We start from the raw sequence: 18,016 nt of genomic DNA, 5'->3' as shown, positions 1-18,016 counted from the left end.
CTCACTTTGTATATTGGAACACAGCCATTGTTTTCCATAAAAAATAAACAAAATTTAACCGCTAAAATCTTGTTCATCACAAATGTCAAATATAAATAAAATTGGCGCGAAATGATTCGTGTGTCATTAGAAATCTTGTGAAATTAGCCGAAAAAGTAGTGTCTAAAACTGAAAAATCATGGATAACAAAAGTTTTGAAAAATTACTTCGTGAATATGGTGCAAATAACAAATCTGAAGAACTTGAAAAATTGATAGATAAAAAAAATAGCAAAGAGGTATGTGTAAAACTAAACAGTCTTGTATTGTTTACAAAGAAATGGATATGGATGTATCCATTTCTGGAAAAGGAATTGCATTTCCATTATGGAAAATCTTTTGTTTAAATTTTCTTCGTATTTTTAAATTTTTTGCCAGCTTTCGGCATTTAGTTTTAATGATGACATGACGACATTTAAATATGCCAGCTTAACATTTATCATCTGCAGTTATTAAATCTATTAATCCTGCCTTTTTATTGGGACTGTCGAATCAAAACAAAATGCAGTAAAGAAATTAAATAATAAGCAGACAAACAGTTGATAAAGTTAATATTAAAAAAAAAAAAGATTACTCGGTTAGATGTTCTATTATAAAGTACATGTTGGGTGGCCAGCGAATCGTTTCCGATGCCATCAACTTCGAAGACTTTGCAACCTTATTATTCATGAAAACGAAAAATCACGTTTAAAATGGCGTGCCTCGAAAATTAAGCAAAGTTATGCCCCATCTTAAAAACTTAGAGCTTTTGAGCTTTGTGGTCAATGAGGCTATTGTTATACTCTTCAAAACCTAACATATTTTGCTAATTTTTAGAAAATTTGATTGGGAGCCATTGTTCATAAGAATTATTTCAGATACTATAAACCCCAACCTTGAGACTTCGAACAAAGAATATCAATCGTTGTATATGCATTTTATGTTTTTATTTATATTAAAGTATTAATAAGCAGATAATTGAATAATAAATGCAAGACGAGATTGAAGTTTGTCTCCCGAGACACATAAATTGTAATTTTCAGTCTATCAGTCTACGGACACTCTATTTTGTCGAATGTCGAAAAAATCATTTTGTGCACTTGATATTCAATTATCTTCTTATTATAATAAGTAAATCGCATTTAATATTCATTAATTTTAAGCTTGTCTAATTGATAGTATTTGGGATCCCCTCCAATAAAACTCCACATTTCATGAAATGGAATGTCTATTACCACCCGCCACAGATATGTGTGCCTCTAATTTATATAACTAATATATATTTAATATATGAAATTATAGGCACGGATATATTATATTATAATATATCCGTGCCTATAATTTCAAACACGGATATCCGTGGATAAACTAAGTACCGTCTCGGATTGAGAATTGGGTCGATTTACCAGAAGCCTGCGCGTTTTTTGGCCCTTTGGCGTTCAACCTGTCGTAGCGCCTACCCTGTGATCCTTAAAGGCACGAATATCCGTGGCGAGTGGCACTAGTATCACTCTTCACGGAACTGCATAAAAAGTACCCATTACTATAGACAAAATATTTTTTAAAAATATTATATAATTTCAGTTATGTGAATATATCGAACAACGCATTACACATGTAGACGCTTTGCCCATATGGAATTATTTATTAATTTCAGCATCGTCCGAAAAAATTTTCAAAATGACACAAGTGGTTTTGGAAAAAATAAAACGAGGTGGTGTAACAATGAATCATGAAAATGAAATAATTCAACGATTAGGATCAAAGATATGTAAATTTAAAACATCACAGCTATTAAAATTAGTCGACTTTTGCATAGAAAGTATTCAAAAGTATGAGGTTAATAATTCGATGTGGTAAATGTTAATTTTTAATTCTTTTTAAAATTTATTAAGAGAAATTACGATTTAATCGCTTTTAATTGCGCAAATGTGTCCCTTTGCGTGGCGTAAAATTGTCGAAATCGTAAATTGGTGTCGTAAGTTTGGGCCATTGGCGTTTTTCAATATGTTTAAATCCCATTGTGCAAACCATGTGCAAACTATGGCGGCAAGTTTACGTTTTTGACTACTTGACGCCAAGAAAAAGAACACAGCTAAAATATAGTTAAACTAATCACTGACTGGCTGATTCTGTAACGCATTTCGATCTAATACATAATGTATGCTAAAATGTATAATAATAAATTCAATTTTAGTTGGAAAGATTTATTAACAGAATTGCTCACTATTTTAATGACAAAAGATAAAATAGAGCACTACGATACAGAAATGACTGGAGCGGAATACAAATCTCAAATAATCAAATCACTTTGTGTTATAAAATGGTCAACAAATATTGTTACATCTTTGGCGGCTATGTTTATGTAAGGATACACCAAAAATTTATTATGTCAGTCAATTATAGAATAATAAAACTTCACCACTGTCTTGCAAAAAATGTAGGGAACTCTTTCACTTAAATAGGCAATCTATCGGATTAAGAACTAATTTAAAGAGGCCAAACTTGAGTCAGAGTACATATTTTATCTGCTTATTCAAACTTATAAAATTAATTTTTGAATTTTTATTTGTTATCAAAAAAGAATGTTTCAATTAAACTCTGTGCTGACAATCCACCACACTGTAACTCCTGGTAAATTTAAATGATGTTCATCTGTAATATGTAAATTTATTAATTTTTTATAACTATTTTTTATGCTGGGAAGTTATTCGTGTGGATCTTAAGGGTCGCATCAGACCGTACCGCACGCGCCTTTTTTCATTAATATTTCAAAAAAATTATTTTATTTAGCAATATCCCGTTATCAAAAGAAGAACATTTACAAATTGTAAATAAATTGGGGAAGTATATGGATGGTATGACTCCTCAAGAAATTCCAGCATTTACTTATCAATTACTAAAATTATGTGAAAATCAAAATGGAATTGCAGTTATTATGAGATTGAAAGATTATTTTGGAAAAAGATTGTATATCGGTTTTAATAAAGTTGGAGATTCGGAGGATAGCATTTTCGATGAAAATGATGAACTAGGTTATTTATTTAAATAAATTTTATTTGTTATATGTAAATACAGAATGAATCAAAAATCCGTTAATATTTCAAATGATTAGAGTAAATACAAAATTTTTTAAAAAGGTACCTGGTCTAATTATTTATTATCGCTACAAGCTGAAAGTTATTTGGTAATTATTTTCAATATTGATTTCTTTACTTTTTAGAGGAGGCAATTGCTCCGATTGCTCTTCTTTGGATTCGCGATTAATTAGTTGTAGAATTAATTTGATTTTTTCGATAATAATCATGCAAACAAAAATCACGGTGTGCTCCGTTTAATGACTTATATCAGGGCCGTTTAAAATGTTAACGAATTCTTGATCAATCTGTATACAAAATTCATAAAATGATAGGTCCAGTGTTAAAAAGATTAATATTTAAATCTCATAAGAAAGCACGCGTAGTGGAGTTAAATAAATGTTAGTAAGAAAATAATATTTTTAAATAATTTACAGATGGTACGAATAATTTAGAAGTTATACAAGCAGAAAGTACTGTACTTTATCATATACATAATTCAGCAAACACAGGCCGGAGATTTATAAAAGATTATATAAATTCTATAAAATTGATATCATCGTCCCCTGAAAGTATATTACATCCATTTCAAATAATTGTATTATTATCAATATCATGTGTGAAATTAAATGAAACTGAAAATGTATTGGATATTATTAAGTATGCGATCACAAAATCAATTATTGAAGATCAAAAACGTTTTGAATCAGCATGGTTTAGAGATACTGTACCACAAAGAGTTAATTTAAAGTTAATATTTAATACAATTCTTGATAGCAAGTATGTTGTTTTTATACTTTCTGTGAGCATGCTTACTGCTTTAAGGGGTTATATCCAGTTGTGAGTGCAAATTTTTTTATGCGTTAATATTTCACGGATCAAGTTGAAATTTCCAGAGAATGTACTTAAATATATGTGCTTAAATCGATTCTTTGAAAATTCTCACTAGATATAACCCCTTAATCAAGTTTTGGAACGATAGCGGAAAAGAAATTTTTCAGTTCGTATTCATTCCAGTTTACAAGTACGTGGTATGGTTGTTCAAGGCTTAATAAATCTAGCATTTTGTTTACTCTCTACAAGTCCAACAATTGGTAGAAAATTAGTAGCCGAAAAACAATGGAGATTGAGCTATGTAATTTTAATAAAAATAGTCAAAAAGAGATCGGATGTTACGCCTATTGTTTTAAAAGAACTTCGAAATAAAATACTTGCTGAAGAATCCAAAACTCAGTATCCTGGTAAATAAATTTTAATTTATTTTTTATTGATAAAATCACAAATAATGCCTATTTGTGCGGTTAATACGAGAGTAGCGCCAATATTGTGTATTTTTAACGAAAAAGAAGTGAAATGTTTTTATTTTTGAGGGGAGTATACTAAATGAAATTGTTTATATTTCAGAATGTTTCTACAAATTATGCCGCGCTGCACCTTATGAAATGTATCAAAGTCAAAATATTGTTGTTCAAATTGTGGAACAATTATTACAATTATCAAGTACATCAGCAGTACTTGTTATTCGATCAGTACTCTTATTGATAAAATTTTCGTTTAATATTCGAGATTCATTAGTATTAGTTTTAAGAAAAGCTCTCTATTCATGGTAAGTTTTTATTATTTTTAACTACTGAGGTAGTTCGATTATGGCTATACACTGTCAGCTTTAATACGGCTTACGGTACTAATTTTTTTATCTGTTAAATTTTATATTTAAAAACCGAGTGTTTTATTAAATAACAAAGATAAATTTATTCGGATTAAAAGATCAATAAGCGGCACCCAAGTTTTTCCATGGAATAAGTTTAATTAAATCATTTACATTTGGTTGATATAATTTTTTTCCTTCATTTTTGAAAAATCGTCCCTCTTTATTAGTTTCTAAAATCGTATATAAAGGATTATATCTCGAAGCAAAATCAACCAGAATGTTGTGTCTAAGGAGAAGTTAGAGTAATTTCGATTTAAAAAGCATTAAAATTCAGATTATTTCACAATTAAATTATATTTCGAGATATCTCCAAAATCACACCGAATTAAAAGCTTTTCGACCCGTAAAAAAAAAGGACGATAGCAATTTCAGTAGACATTTCTTTTTTTTTTTTTTTTTTTAATTGGATAGCAGACTAATTTGAAATGGGGTAGGGAGTGTGTATACATAATTTGAAGAAAATGATTAAAAAGATGCAGCTTCACCAACTCCAATCAATTCTTTTTCATAACTATTTATTTTCAGTGATACAAGTACTCGACAAATTGCAATTGTAGGATTTTTAGAATTATTAGAGAATTTAAAAGTGTGTAATTTAGTTGCATTTAGTCAATCTGAGAGTAGTCATTCAAATACCTCAGGTAGATCTATATTATCACAAATAATATCACAAAAGCGTCGTGATGAAACACCGACGCATAATGTTCATAGTAACGAAGTATTATGTTTGGAAATTATTCATATATTAAAAAGATGTTTTATTATGCAATCGGAAGTTAAAATGCAACTATATGAAGGTATAACATTTATGAATCTTGTTTTTATTTGATACTAGCTGATGCGCGCGACTTTAATCGCAAAAAAACTTTTCAAGTGATGATTTTTTTTTGTTTATCTAGGTTTATTTAATGCAATCAGTAAAAACCAAGAACTCCAAACTCATGGTTTGGATCTTTTACATTCGCATTTTAGTCAATTTTATCAAGACGATGAGAATATTCCATTAAATTTAATAGGTATTGTACAATTAAAAAATACAGAAGCTATTTTACATGTACGTAAAATAATCAAATCAAATTTGGGCTATTAATTGGATTTATTTTATTACAATAATTATTTTAGGAACCAATTGCCAAATTAATATTCATCATAGGTTTAATTGTTTCCAAGCTAAAATCAAATGATGATATCAATATTAGAAGTTTTACACTTTTGAAAGAACAATTAATAGCTTTAGTTAATAATATGGCGCGCTGTGATGTGACTAATTTTGAGTTGGTAAGTAAATAATAGGTTTACGCAAATTATCATTATTTATTGGTGTGATTGGTATAGTAATTATCGATAAGCTATTGTTTAGGCCAAACACCCCCCCCCCCCTCATTTAGAATCTCACCACATAAATCTGAACTAATAATATCGCTCCATAAATGCAAACATTTATGAAACGCATTTCCACTGACTAGTTAGCTGTTTAAACTGTTTCTACGTAGATATTCTTCGTTTTTGTATAAAAAACCACATATTAAAGAATTATTTCCGGATCACAATCTACACACCGTACATCGATTTTTGAACCATCGCAATATTTTATCAAATATTGCTTGTCTCTTTCCCAACACAATGGCAAATTTTGATGAAGACTCTTGTACGAAACTTTTTGAATCATATTGTTCAATTTTGCATGATGATTTCCGTGACATCTAAGTGGACGAATTGTTCGACATAGCGACAAAAATTTACTCGAAGCGTTCGATATTTGCAATGAAAATGAGTCATCAAATGTCTATCAAATGCTTCGTGTTCTAGCAGTTTTGTGTGTGATAACAGCGATGAATGAATACTCCTTTTCAACTTTGCGTCGTTTCAAAACATACCTGAGATCGGCAATGTCTAAAAATCGGCTAAACATTTTAGCCTCGCTCAATGTAGAGCTCAATATCACAGTTTTGGAAAAGTGTCTTTCTGTACCTCGAAAATAATGCACATTTTGACATAATTGACTTTATTACCAAACATGATGAACAAAAGTTTGAACCCTCCCTTGGATGATTCCAGCGCACGGGCCTGCTATTGCTTTTTGTAGTTCATATCTCCACGTTGATTATCATTTTTGATTTAATTTATATAAAGAATTGAAAAAAATTTTGCGGTTATTTAATAAATTCGTGGACGAGGCCTATTAAATGAGTCTATATGACGTTAATATATTTTAATTTTATACAGGACAATGGTACTGATTTATTAGATATTTTACCTGAATCACAGCAAAAATTGTTAGAATTACAACAAATACTACTTGTCTACGAAGCTTTAATTAGCTACACAATTTTTTCATGGGATAAAACATCTGATTCCGGATTACAAGTACTTCACTTATTTAAAGCTTATACGAGATTTATGGAATTCGGAAAAGTAAATATGTCTATTGTTTTAGTCGAAAAATAACTATTTAGGTCACACGAGTATCGATTAAACGCTCATTTTTTCAACGCTAGTTGATTTAAGCCCACAATTATTAGAATTACATTGTGCTTAATACAGCTCTAATATGCGTCAAAATTGACGTCCGCGTGAATTCTATTTAACATAATGTATTGTTAAAAGTAGGTTGAAAAAACGAACGTTTTATGTATCTTGTGACCTTTAATCTACTTAGCCGTAGAATTAAATAATAATTCTTAATTATATAGAATTTGAGTAAAAAGAAAGAAACAAAACGGAAAAAGGACGATTCAGTGGTTAAAAAGACAGCATCATCCAGTAAAACGCCAGTATTTAAACTTAAAACACATGTTATTACTTTGGACGTCATTGAAAAAACTGTGTCGTTGTTATATTTGTAAGTATTTTAAAAAAGGGAGCGTTCAATTATTACGTATCGTTTTTTTGGCAATTTTTTTGCTAGTATTATAAGAAATATTGCTAGTATTACGCAAAGAATACTGCTTTTCTCAGTTTATCCCAAAGCTTCTTTTGATACTCATTATGTCTTCCAAAAACCGTTGAAAGTAAAAAAATTTTCCTATTACCTCGCAAAATAAAGTTTAAAAATGATTCTTAAAAAAATTCAAAATTAATATATTTTCTATTTCTCTCATAGAGATTCTGTTGAATGGGCAACAAAGCAACAATCAAGTCATCTACGAACAAATCGTGAATTCAATAGATTTATTTTAAATACGTTACTCGATTTATTAAACACAACGCCAGAAATTAAACCATCAAATAATGAATCATTTGTAAATTACACGAATATAGCCAAAATTATATATCAAAGATGTATACAACGAATTGATGATTTAGCAGACTTTGATCGCCAAATTGCTGCTTTATCATTAGAAGTATTTTATACTATTTTGCAAATCGTTTGTAATCAACATGAAAAGAAATTGGGTGAATTCCTAAATGAAGTAAATGGTAAGTTATTCAGATTTATATAATTGTTAATGATACCAAAACACTGTAGCCATAGCTGTAGATAGCTCTAACTAAGCTCTGTAAGGTCAGCGACAAAGTACGGAAATCGAATTTAAAAAATGCCAAAATTAGGTAATTTTTAGGTGCTAATTAGGTACCAAAGACAGAAATTAGGTACTTTTTAACTTACATCGCAACTCGACAATACTCAAAGTTGCGTTCCTAGCATTATGTGATGAAAAGAATAATAAATTATTTCATAATTCATTAAGTGATAAGCTTATTAAATACTAAACGGTCAGTTGTTTTCCGAAATTTGAGACTTTTAGCTATTAATTAGGCAATTTCGCAATCCTGACCGTTTAGCACTTAATAAATACCTAATTGTGCTTCCTTAACATTCATTATTTCATTTTTATTTTTATTGCGTTGCTAGCATCATATAATAGTAACAACGCAACTTTCAGTATTAAGTTGCAGTGTAAGTTACAGAGCACCTATTTTCTGATTTTGATACCTAATTAGCACCTAAAAAGTACTTAATTTTGGCATTTTTTAAATGCTATTTCCGTTTTTGTCGTTGGCGTAACAGAGCACTCTAACTAGACTAGATCTAGCTAGTACTTATCTCTAGAAACTTTTGACTTTAGCAGCAATTTACCTCCTTTCTGCTCAACTATTCCCCGAACCTACAATGTAAAATATCTTATCTATTTTAAGATTCTACATCACTGAAAACTCTAAGTGAAGAAATTTTTCCATTCCTTGAAACATTTGAAAACTTATTGGAAAATGAAGATGTTGAAGCAGATGAAGAAGAAGGAATACGCAAAAATGGATCAATGATTTTAAGTATTATTTCTTTGCTTACTTCTCATTTACCCACATCAAGTGTTTATACATCACAAGTAAGGAAAATTTTATTAAATGTAAAGGTCAAAAAATGGAGAATATTCGAGATAAGGTTATAAAACTAAAGAAAAATCTTAAGATAAATTTTTATACAGTTGTCATAGAAAAATATTCCGAGACATCGGTTACAAAATCACAGCAGACATTTTGGTACAATTACTTAAAATAATTATATGCTGAATTTTGTGATTTTTCTTAAGCTTTCTGACCAATTTATTATGTTGTGATTATGGAAACTTTGATCAACATGTTAAAATATTCGACTAATAATTGACACAATTTAAAAATATTTTTAGATTCGTTAATTTTACGAAATTTTTTTAGGTTTTAGATTGGGCCAAAAAAGTATGTGATACAGAAATCAATTGTAATAAAAATACAAAAACAACTTTATTAAATCTCTTGTATTTATTACAAATGCGATGTAAGGCTTTAATCCAACCACGAGGTGAAAATGAAAACTCATTGTTTGATAATGTGGCTAATCAAATTTGTTCAATTATTGGAAGTATAGATCATGTAAGTTTAGAACGATTTTTAATTAACTCGCAATTGGTGGTTAATTTCTATTCTCACTGCACCCTTTCCAAAATATTTCTCATAATTTTACACAAAATTTTATGGCTTAGATTTAATTGATATTTGTTAATTGAATCATTTTTCTTGACTTATACAAGGCTGGATACTATATTCTGTTTTTGCGAGAACATTTTACCGGAAGGTACATACTAATTCGCATGTGAGAAAGAAGCCAATCCGTTTTAAATGCTTGAACAATTATTGAGAATGAAAATGTTTCAGGAAACAGTTGAAGGTACTCCCACAATTAAACTTATAAACGAAGAGGTTGGAGTTTCAGCATTAGAAGGATTATGTAATATATTCAAATCGCAATTAGATGATATTGACTGGATAATATTACGTTTTCGTGCCGATTATAGTATGATTACATTTCCGGGAGACGATAGTATTGAAAAACGTAGGTTTTTTAATAAATTATTAATTTTTATCATTCTATTTTTAATATTGTTTTCTATTTTTAGGAAGAGATAAATTAAGGAGTAATGAGTGTGATTTATGCTCACATATGTGCCATTTAATTGAAATTGCTACTACCATGAGTAATATTGCTATTTCTTCGGGTGGTATTTTGGAAATACTTTTGAAAACATTAACACATTTATATAATACATTAGGATCGATGACGAAATATTTTATTATTCGTAGTACTAAAGAGAATCCAGCTTTTCAACATGCAAGGTATAAATTTTTTTCTGATTACTCCTCATGGTATGTAAGCAATAAATTTCCTTCATTCAAGGATGAATGAAAAACATATCCATAATGGAACCTCAAATTTCGAATGTTTTTGTTAAGTAATAAAAAATTATTTTTGTATTTTCTTTCTATTATGTAGATTTGAAAAAGTAATACAGTTATCTGGTAAATATTTATCAACAAATGTTTATAACATGATTCTATTTATCGAGGAAAATCAACAACCACAAGAAAATAATGATCAACCGAAAGCGAAAAAACCTAAATTGAATTCAATGCAACTGAAATCTAAAGTATTAAAAGATACAAAATTTATACCAAAATTAGTATATGAGATTGAACAATTTAGTAAATTTATTATACGATTATCAAATAAAACTAAAATTGATTTGAAAAAGTATATGCGACAGGGAACATCAAGAGATTTTCGAATAATTGTCCCTGCATTAAAAGAAGCGTTAGAAAATGTCAACATGGACGAATCGGTTGAAGATGAATCTGTTGTAGACAATAATGCTACTGAAAGTAATATAAATTCTGATAGTGATCAAAATGATGATGACAATTAATAAATAAATTTTTTTTTTTTAAATTTAATCTTTTTTATTTCTTAACATAATTCGTTTATTTCTTCAGACCAATTTTTTGTATTGAAATAAAAGACGTTTATTTATCCAAATCAGTCTTTTTATACAATTTAAATGAAAGAATTAATCTAAAGTATTTTATTTTAGTTATTAATAACGACGTCATATTTATCTTACTTACTGTAATAATAAATCAATTAATCAGTTGTTCATTTTGCTTTCTTCTGCTTACACTATTACATTTTCATATAAAGATCTCAAGTTACGATGTTCGTTTACGCTAAGCTCCGAAATTACTCAACCGATTTCAATGAAATTTTATAGATGTGTATTTTTTGGTCAAACTTATAGGATAGTAAAAGTTGAATTCACTTCTAAGTTCTATAAATTCTCAATAGATGGCGGTGATAGTTATAAAATCTCCCTCAATCTTATTTTCATTTTGTGTAAGTATTAAATAGATGGCGCTGTGTTTCAATTTCAAATATTTTTTTGATGCTCCAATTTTGTTAATTTGTGCTCTTATTTATGATTCTAAACAAATATATTACTATTAATTATATGATTGCGTTGAATAATTTAGTACAATATTAATTGATTGTATTATAACTGAGCCAAAGCAACGTGTGGTCGGGTCAACTAGTTACATATATTAAAAAAATCGCGAGCAGCAGAGTATTAATCAATAAAGTCGTATTTCCTCCTCATTAGTTTATTAAAAGATGTTTTATACTGAAATGGGATTTGTCTTTTTCTAATATGAAACTCTACTATTCTACATAAAAAAGCGGAAGAAGGTCTGGGAAATTAATATCTCCAATGAACAAATTCTTGATACTAGTACGACTTTCAATCCTCTAGCTTAATTTGGAGTGGCTTTACAGTGTAAAGATGTTCAAAACCATAAAAACTTGAATTCGCCCTTCCCTATTAAACATGTACATATTAAGAATGACAGTACGTATCATTTCAAAGTAAATTCACTCTACTAAGTTTAAAATGATTAATTGTTTAATTAAAAAAACCTACAGATTTCTAAAAATAATAAAATAAATAGTTAATTAATTCTATTTAATCTGTGTTTAGTTTTAAACAATGGTTAATTAGAAAATCCATTACCATGTATTTACTTAAACATTATAGTAAGAGTATTTACTTAGCCGTAAAATAAATAATAAATTCAAGGATTTCAACAATTCGAAAATTTGATATGGGAAAATAATTGAAATTTAATATTTTTGAAATATTTAAATAACATCGGTTTAATATTTAAAATAAAACAATCAAAGAAACAATTTATATTTATAAAAGAATTTGTTTTTGTTTTTATACCATGTATATATGAAATATACATAGTATATTAAGTTTCGTCCCAAGTTTGTAACGCTTAAAAATATTGCTACGATGCTACGAACAAAATTTTGGTATAGGTGTTCATAGAATCACCTAGTTAGTCCATTTCCGGTTGTCTGTCCGTCTGTCTGTCAACACGATAACTCAAAAACGAAAAGAGATATTAAGCTGAAATTTTTATAGCGTACTACGGAATAAAAAGTGATGTCGAGTTCGTAAATGAGCAATATAGGTCAATTGGGTCTTGTAAGCCGTTAGAGATAGAACAAAACTTTAAATATAAAAAATGTTCCTTATAAAAAAATAAAGAACTATTGTTTGAAACATTTTTTTGTAAACATCACTGTTTACCCACGAGGGCGTTAATTAGGTGCAAATTTTATAGTATGTATTAATATAGGAATATCAGTTATGTGTGTGTGGCTATTTAAAAGTGGATATCTTTTTTTTATTTACGTGACGTCAAGAAACAAACGATTGCATCATCTACACTGTCTATACATGGTATTTCAACAATTAACTCAGTCAATTGTTTGTTTTCACCTGTTTTTATCAACTTTATGGTCCTGACATACATAAATAATAAAATAGCTAGACAGGTCCTAAAGGTTATTCCACACTAGTGTACATATGACTAATAAATTAATGCAGGGTTATTGTCAGTTATTGATGTTAATTGTTTAATTTTAATCGTGGTGACTTATAAAAATAAATTCTTTCCATTATTAACTAAAAAATATTTGAAAATGACTACGGAAAATACTACAGAATTTGTTCGTGAAGATGATTTCGTTGAGTATTTCATATATTTTAGTGAAAATTATGAACAAGACAAGTTAATATCCTATTTGAACCAGTGCTTAACAATAGTGGATAAATATTCGAAAAATTATTTATGGCACAAAGATAAATTTAATTTACGTTTAATAAATAAAGATGAAAATATTTTAAATAAGTGTATTGGCATTGAGAAAACGGGTAGGTTTATTCAAAAAAATTCAGTAATATGACGTTATTCTTCAAAGAAAATTCATTCAATTTTCAGATGATTCACGACCTTATTTATATGGTGTTACCCATTTTGGGGATAATATTGAGGATGAATGGTTTATTGTGTTCTTGTTATTCCAGTTAAGCCGTGAAATTAGTGACATTATTATTAGAGTTATTGATAATGATGGCGAGTTTTTATTGATTGAAGCTGCAAATTCTTTACCTAATTGGGCCAATCCTGAAACTTGCGAAAACAGGGTGGGTATTTTAAAATGTGTTGATTTGAATTTCTATATTAATTATTAAGTATATAAATAAATACACATTTCGATTAAAATATAATCCATATCAATAAGAGCTAATAAAAAAAAAGTATCCGAACTCAGCAATCCAAAATTTCTGAATCCAGAGAATAATTTTAAATAAGAATTAGTGACCTAAGATGTAGGTTTGGTATTGAAATAAGTACAAATTTATATGCTTGAGCATCAGAAAATGGAGCTATATCGAAATGTGTATTTATGATATTAAATATTATGGTACGATTATTCGCACATATTCGTGTACACGGGTACGGGTACAAGATATTTAACCCGTGGATCACAGACCAAAGACCATGTAAAGACAAAAAACCGTAGTGTCCGTGCACACGGGTATCCGTGCCTATTTACACGGGTACGTGCGAACAGTTACTCCGTAAATATTAGGGTAGAATTGAAGCATTTTAAAATCTTGTCAAGTCTACAAAATCAGTGCAGAAATTCCTGCAAACAAATACCTTACATAAAAATAAATATTATTAGTATAATTTCAACAAGGAAAGTACGAGCATGTTGATTTTTTATGGTTTTTATATTTCTTATAGATATTTAGCAAATCTCTCAAGCAAATCTTTGGAATTCCTTCAAACAAAATCTAGTCTAGCCTGAAAACTTGAATTCATGTGTTAAAAATTTCGATCCCTATTTATATGAACGATACAGTTTACAAACAAACCTGAATCGAAATTGAAAAAAGGCATACATACTGGGAGCTTTACCTAGTATTTCATCACTTTCGCTTCATCCTAAATTATAAACATAATAAAGACATTCGGTTTATGTACATTTGAATTAAATAAAGAATTGAAATATCTTCTGTAAAAATCCCTTTATTTTAAAATTTAGAGTTTAAATGCTTTTAATGCGGATGTCATTATGCTTTTATTCAATAAAAGCATAATGAGCCACAAAGATGAAGTTGTTATTCCTTCAAATAAAAATTTCAGACCAGCTAGATAATTTTCAACTTTTGCTTCGAGAAATAACAATTTGAATTTTTTTATCGTCGTAAATTTGATTTAATATCATCGTTGATATCAATGATCGAAAGATAAATCTGAATGAATTCGGTAATAAAATAAATTTTATTGTATTCTAGAAACAGACGTGTAAAAATGTTTTTATAGATGAGATTCCCTGCTTTTCTAGTGTGTCCAAAACATTTTTTTTAATATCAAGATAAAGTCAATAATCCTTACACTCTTAAGTAAAATGACTGAGTAAAGTGTTTACCAAATTCATTCAGATTTAGCTTTCGATCATTGATATCAACGATGATATTAAATCAAATTTACGACGGTTAAAAAATTTCAAATTGTTATTTCTCGAAGCAAAAGTTGGAAATTATCTAGCTGGTCTGAAATTTTTATTTGAAGGAATAACAACTTTTTTGTGGCGCCTGGTCATTTTTAAATAACCTTTTTTGCTACGGGATATTTTTTTATAAACTGACTAATACAAATAGTATTTTTCTTCGGGAAATTTTGAGTAGGTTTTTTTACTCAGGGGCTGCATTTTTAACAAACCTTTGCAAGAATATTTTTAAAGGAGTTTTGTTATTAAGTTAATATTTTTATTTCGGGGATTATACAAATTTTATTATATAATTTTAATTTATTTAGGTATACATTCATCAAGGAAAAATTCATATAATCCCAATAAAATCAGAAACAGATAATCCAGTAACAATTGAAATATCAGAAGCAATACAAGAAATTATTCAAAATCCACAAGTCACAGAGGCATCCAACGCAATCCAAAAACAAATAAATACACGAATTCAAGATTATCCAAAAAATTTATCAACAAAATTACATAAGGCCACTTTATATTTACCAATTGGTGTAGCCGCAATATTAAAAGCCAAACCACAACTTGTCGCACCGGCAGTTTTAGCATTTTGCAATCGAGATCAAATTGATTTAAAAGCATGCAGGGCTATGCGTTATTTTCCACCAGAAAATCGTGTTTTGACCAGTGTTATGTTTACAAAACACTTATATGCAATGCTAAGTCATAGTAATTATGTTCCAGACCGACGTACTGGTTGGAATCTTCCTCCGTCCAATAATCAATTGTTTAAAGCACATAATTTAGGTCTTAGATTAGCTTGTGGATTTGAAATTTTAATTTCACAAGCAAAATCTCCTACAGATTTGGAATCAGATCGAAGCTGGCATAATTTTATGAAGAGTTTAAATAAACAAAATTATTTTCGAGATTTGTTAGAACATTCGAAAGAGTATAACGAATTGTTGGAAAAAGCTAAAGTATATTATAAAGAAAAATGTGAAACTGCACATAGTACTCCGTTAATTGGAAAAGAAATTTTAGATTTAAGCAAAACGTTAGATTTCAATGAGGAAGATTTAAAAATGTTGGAAAAGAATCTACCCGAAGAAGATGATGATTCTTGGTTGAGTGTAAATCCTACAGATATTGATAAACTATTGGAAGATAGATATGGTAAAAATTTCGAAAATGGAAATACGGATCCTGTGAATTTAACAAAAAAATTATCAGATTTTATGAATCAGATATCAAGCTACGATGGTGCTATATTTCCGAGTGAAAGTTCACCACCTTCTCGACCGAAACGAGGTGTGAAAAATACTAAAAAACCTAATGAGGGTAGGAATGAAAGTCCTGCTAAAACTGATATGAAAATTAATTTCGATCCAGATGGTTTTTCGAATGCAATTCAAAATATTCTAGATTTAGCAATTCCTGATGATAGTTGGGATTTAGAATCAGGCTCAGAAATGAGTGAATACGATAATGAAACAGAAAATATGTCATTGGATGAACAAATGGGTGAAGTTGATGTAAACATTAAAAAATATATGGATGCTATGGACAAAGAGTTGGCATCGACTACTATTGGTCAAAGTTTTGAAAAGAAACGAAATGGTAACGTTGCAGCTATTGCAGAAAGTGATAATTTTGATGATATTGAAAGTTTTAAACCGATTGATATTGATCGAAATGCATTAAAAAATATACTAAAAAGTTGGGAATCACAATTAGGTGATGCAGGTCCAGCTGAAAATTTGTTAGGTCCTATGGGTATTAAACTAGATGATTTAAATATTGATGATGATTAAAAATATACGAAGTGTAGAGAGTGTCGTGATTGGTATTCTATTTATTGTGGTTAAAATAATTCAAGACGTTTGCAGACTACAGTCTACATGCAGAGAGCGATTTGTCGTGACGAACTACGGCTTTTTTAGTCTAAGTGGGTGATCTACGCAATCGCCTTCAATCACCTTTCTAACTAAAAAAAATTTCATCTCGTAAACATACAAAATATCTACCTATTACTTTTTATTATTGGTCTAGGTTAGATCTCTCATCCCTAAAACGAACTTTGATCTCAACCCGCTTCGTTGCCACAGATCGCATTCTACATGTCACCGTAGAGCTTAAATATTTTTGATATCCAAATGATGGAAAGCCGAGAGAAATTGCTGAACTAATCAAACTCAAAATTTTATTTTTAATCAATAAAAAAAAAGCGATTTTCGGCAGCATAACAAAATTTTAATTTTCAAAGTATAAGTTCATTGTTCTACCCTAAAGGATGATTTATTTATTACCACAATATGTGCGCATCTAGCTTGATTACGCACCGCGGCTGAATGTAAAGATTTGAGATCAATTTAACCACTTTAATAAGGATACTTTTGTCTAAAATATAAATTGTTATTTTAATCGTATGCATATCGACAAAATAAATTGCAGATTCAATATTTTTCATCGTGAGAAAAAGTATATTTTATGTTTTGTATAGATAGAATTGTTTAAACCTCGTTTGAAAATATCCTCGTTGGGAGTGTTGGAATTATAAATCGATCCACTTAATATTTTTGTGCTCAAATTTTAAAACTTTTTTTTAAGAATCGTTTTTGAATTGTATATACCTATATTAAAATAATTTGAAATAGTTGCTTCCGAAATAATAAATAATTAATTTGATAATTTTAAGGCCAATATGCACAGCCTAATTTTGTCAAAAACGTCGATCAATTTATTTGTAAACGAATCCATTACATTGAATTTAAATAAATACGTATAACACGACGACTGCGTTCTGATATTTCAATTTGCTTACAATACTCACAGAAAAATGGTTACGATTGTTACGTTTTTTAAAACGTGATGAAATAGACTTAATTTGAAACTCCCGATAGATATTTACAACAGTTTAAAACTGATTATATTCGATAATTTCGAAATGTCATTTTCCTAACTAACAATACGGTGATTCAGAGGCACATTAACGCAAATACAAAATTTTCTAAAATGAGTTAGGAATAAACAGATAATATCAAATGCATATATGGAA

At 28.9% G+C, this 18,016-nt stretch overlaps 2 protein-coding genes across 2 annotated transcripts; both read left to right on the top strand.

Annotated features, from left to right (window-relative positions):
• Window positions 1-176: 176 nt before the first annotated feature.
• Window positions 177-10,984, top strand: LOC123298805 (Fanconi anemia group I protein homolog). Its single transcript, XM_044880902.1, has 18 exons — window positions 177-277; window positions 1,602-1,873; window positions 2,215-2,382; window positions 2,811-3,052; window positions 3,532-3,874; window positions 4,112-4,335; window positions 4,499-4,700; window positions 5,331-5,602; window positions 5,705-5,859; window positions 5,928-6,083; window positions 7,032-7,220; window positions 7,499-7,647; window positions 7,909-8,225; window positions 8,946-9,133; window positions 9,462-9,656; window positions 9,939-10,116; window positions 10,181-10,397; window positions 10,555-10,984. The coding sequence occupies exons 1-18, from the start codon at window positions 179-181 to the stop codon at window positions 10,982-10,984; spliced, it is 3,996 nt and encodes a 1,331-aa protein (XP_044736837.1). The 5' UTR covers window positions 177-178.
• A 2,080-nt stretch (window positions 10,985-13,064) lies between these two features.
• Window positions 13,065-17,574, top strand: LOC123299371 (protein ecdysoneless). Its single transcript, XM_044881749.1, has 3 exons — window positions 13,065-13,333; window positions 13,401-13,606; window positions 15,291-17,574. The coding sequence occupies exons 1-3, from the start codon at window positions 13,102-13,104 to the stop codon at window positions 16,770-16,772; spliced, it is 1,920 nt and encodes a 639-aa protein (XP_044737684.1). The 5' UTR covers window positions 13,065-13,101; the 3' UTR covers window positions 16,773-17,574.
• Window positions 17,575-18,016: the final 442 nt, after the last annotated feature.

This window comes from Chrysoperla carnea, chromosome 4 (genome assembly GCF_905475395.1).
Source record: "Chrysoperla carnea chromosome 4, inChrCarn1.1, whole genome shotgun sequence".
Taxonomy (NCBI): domain Eukaryota; kingdom Metazoa; phylum Arthropoda; class Insecta; order Neuroptera; family Chrysopidae; genus Chrysoperla; species Chrysoperla carnea.
The sequence above is the reverse complement of the archived record's forward strand: the minus strand, read 5'-3'. Positions and strand labels throughout refer to the sequence as shown.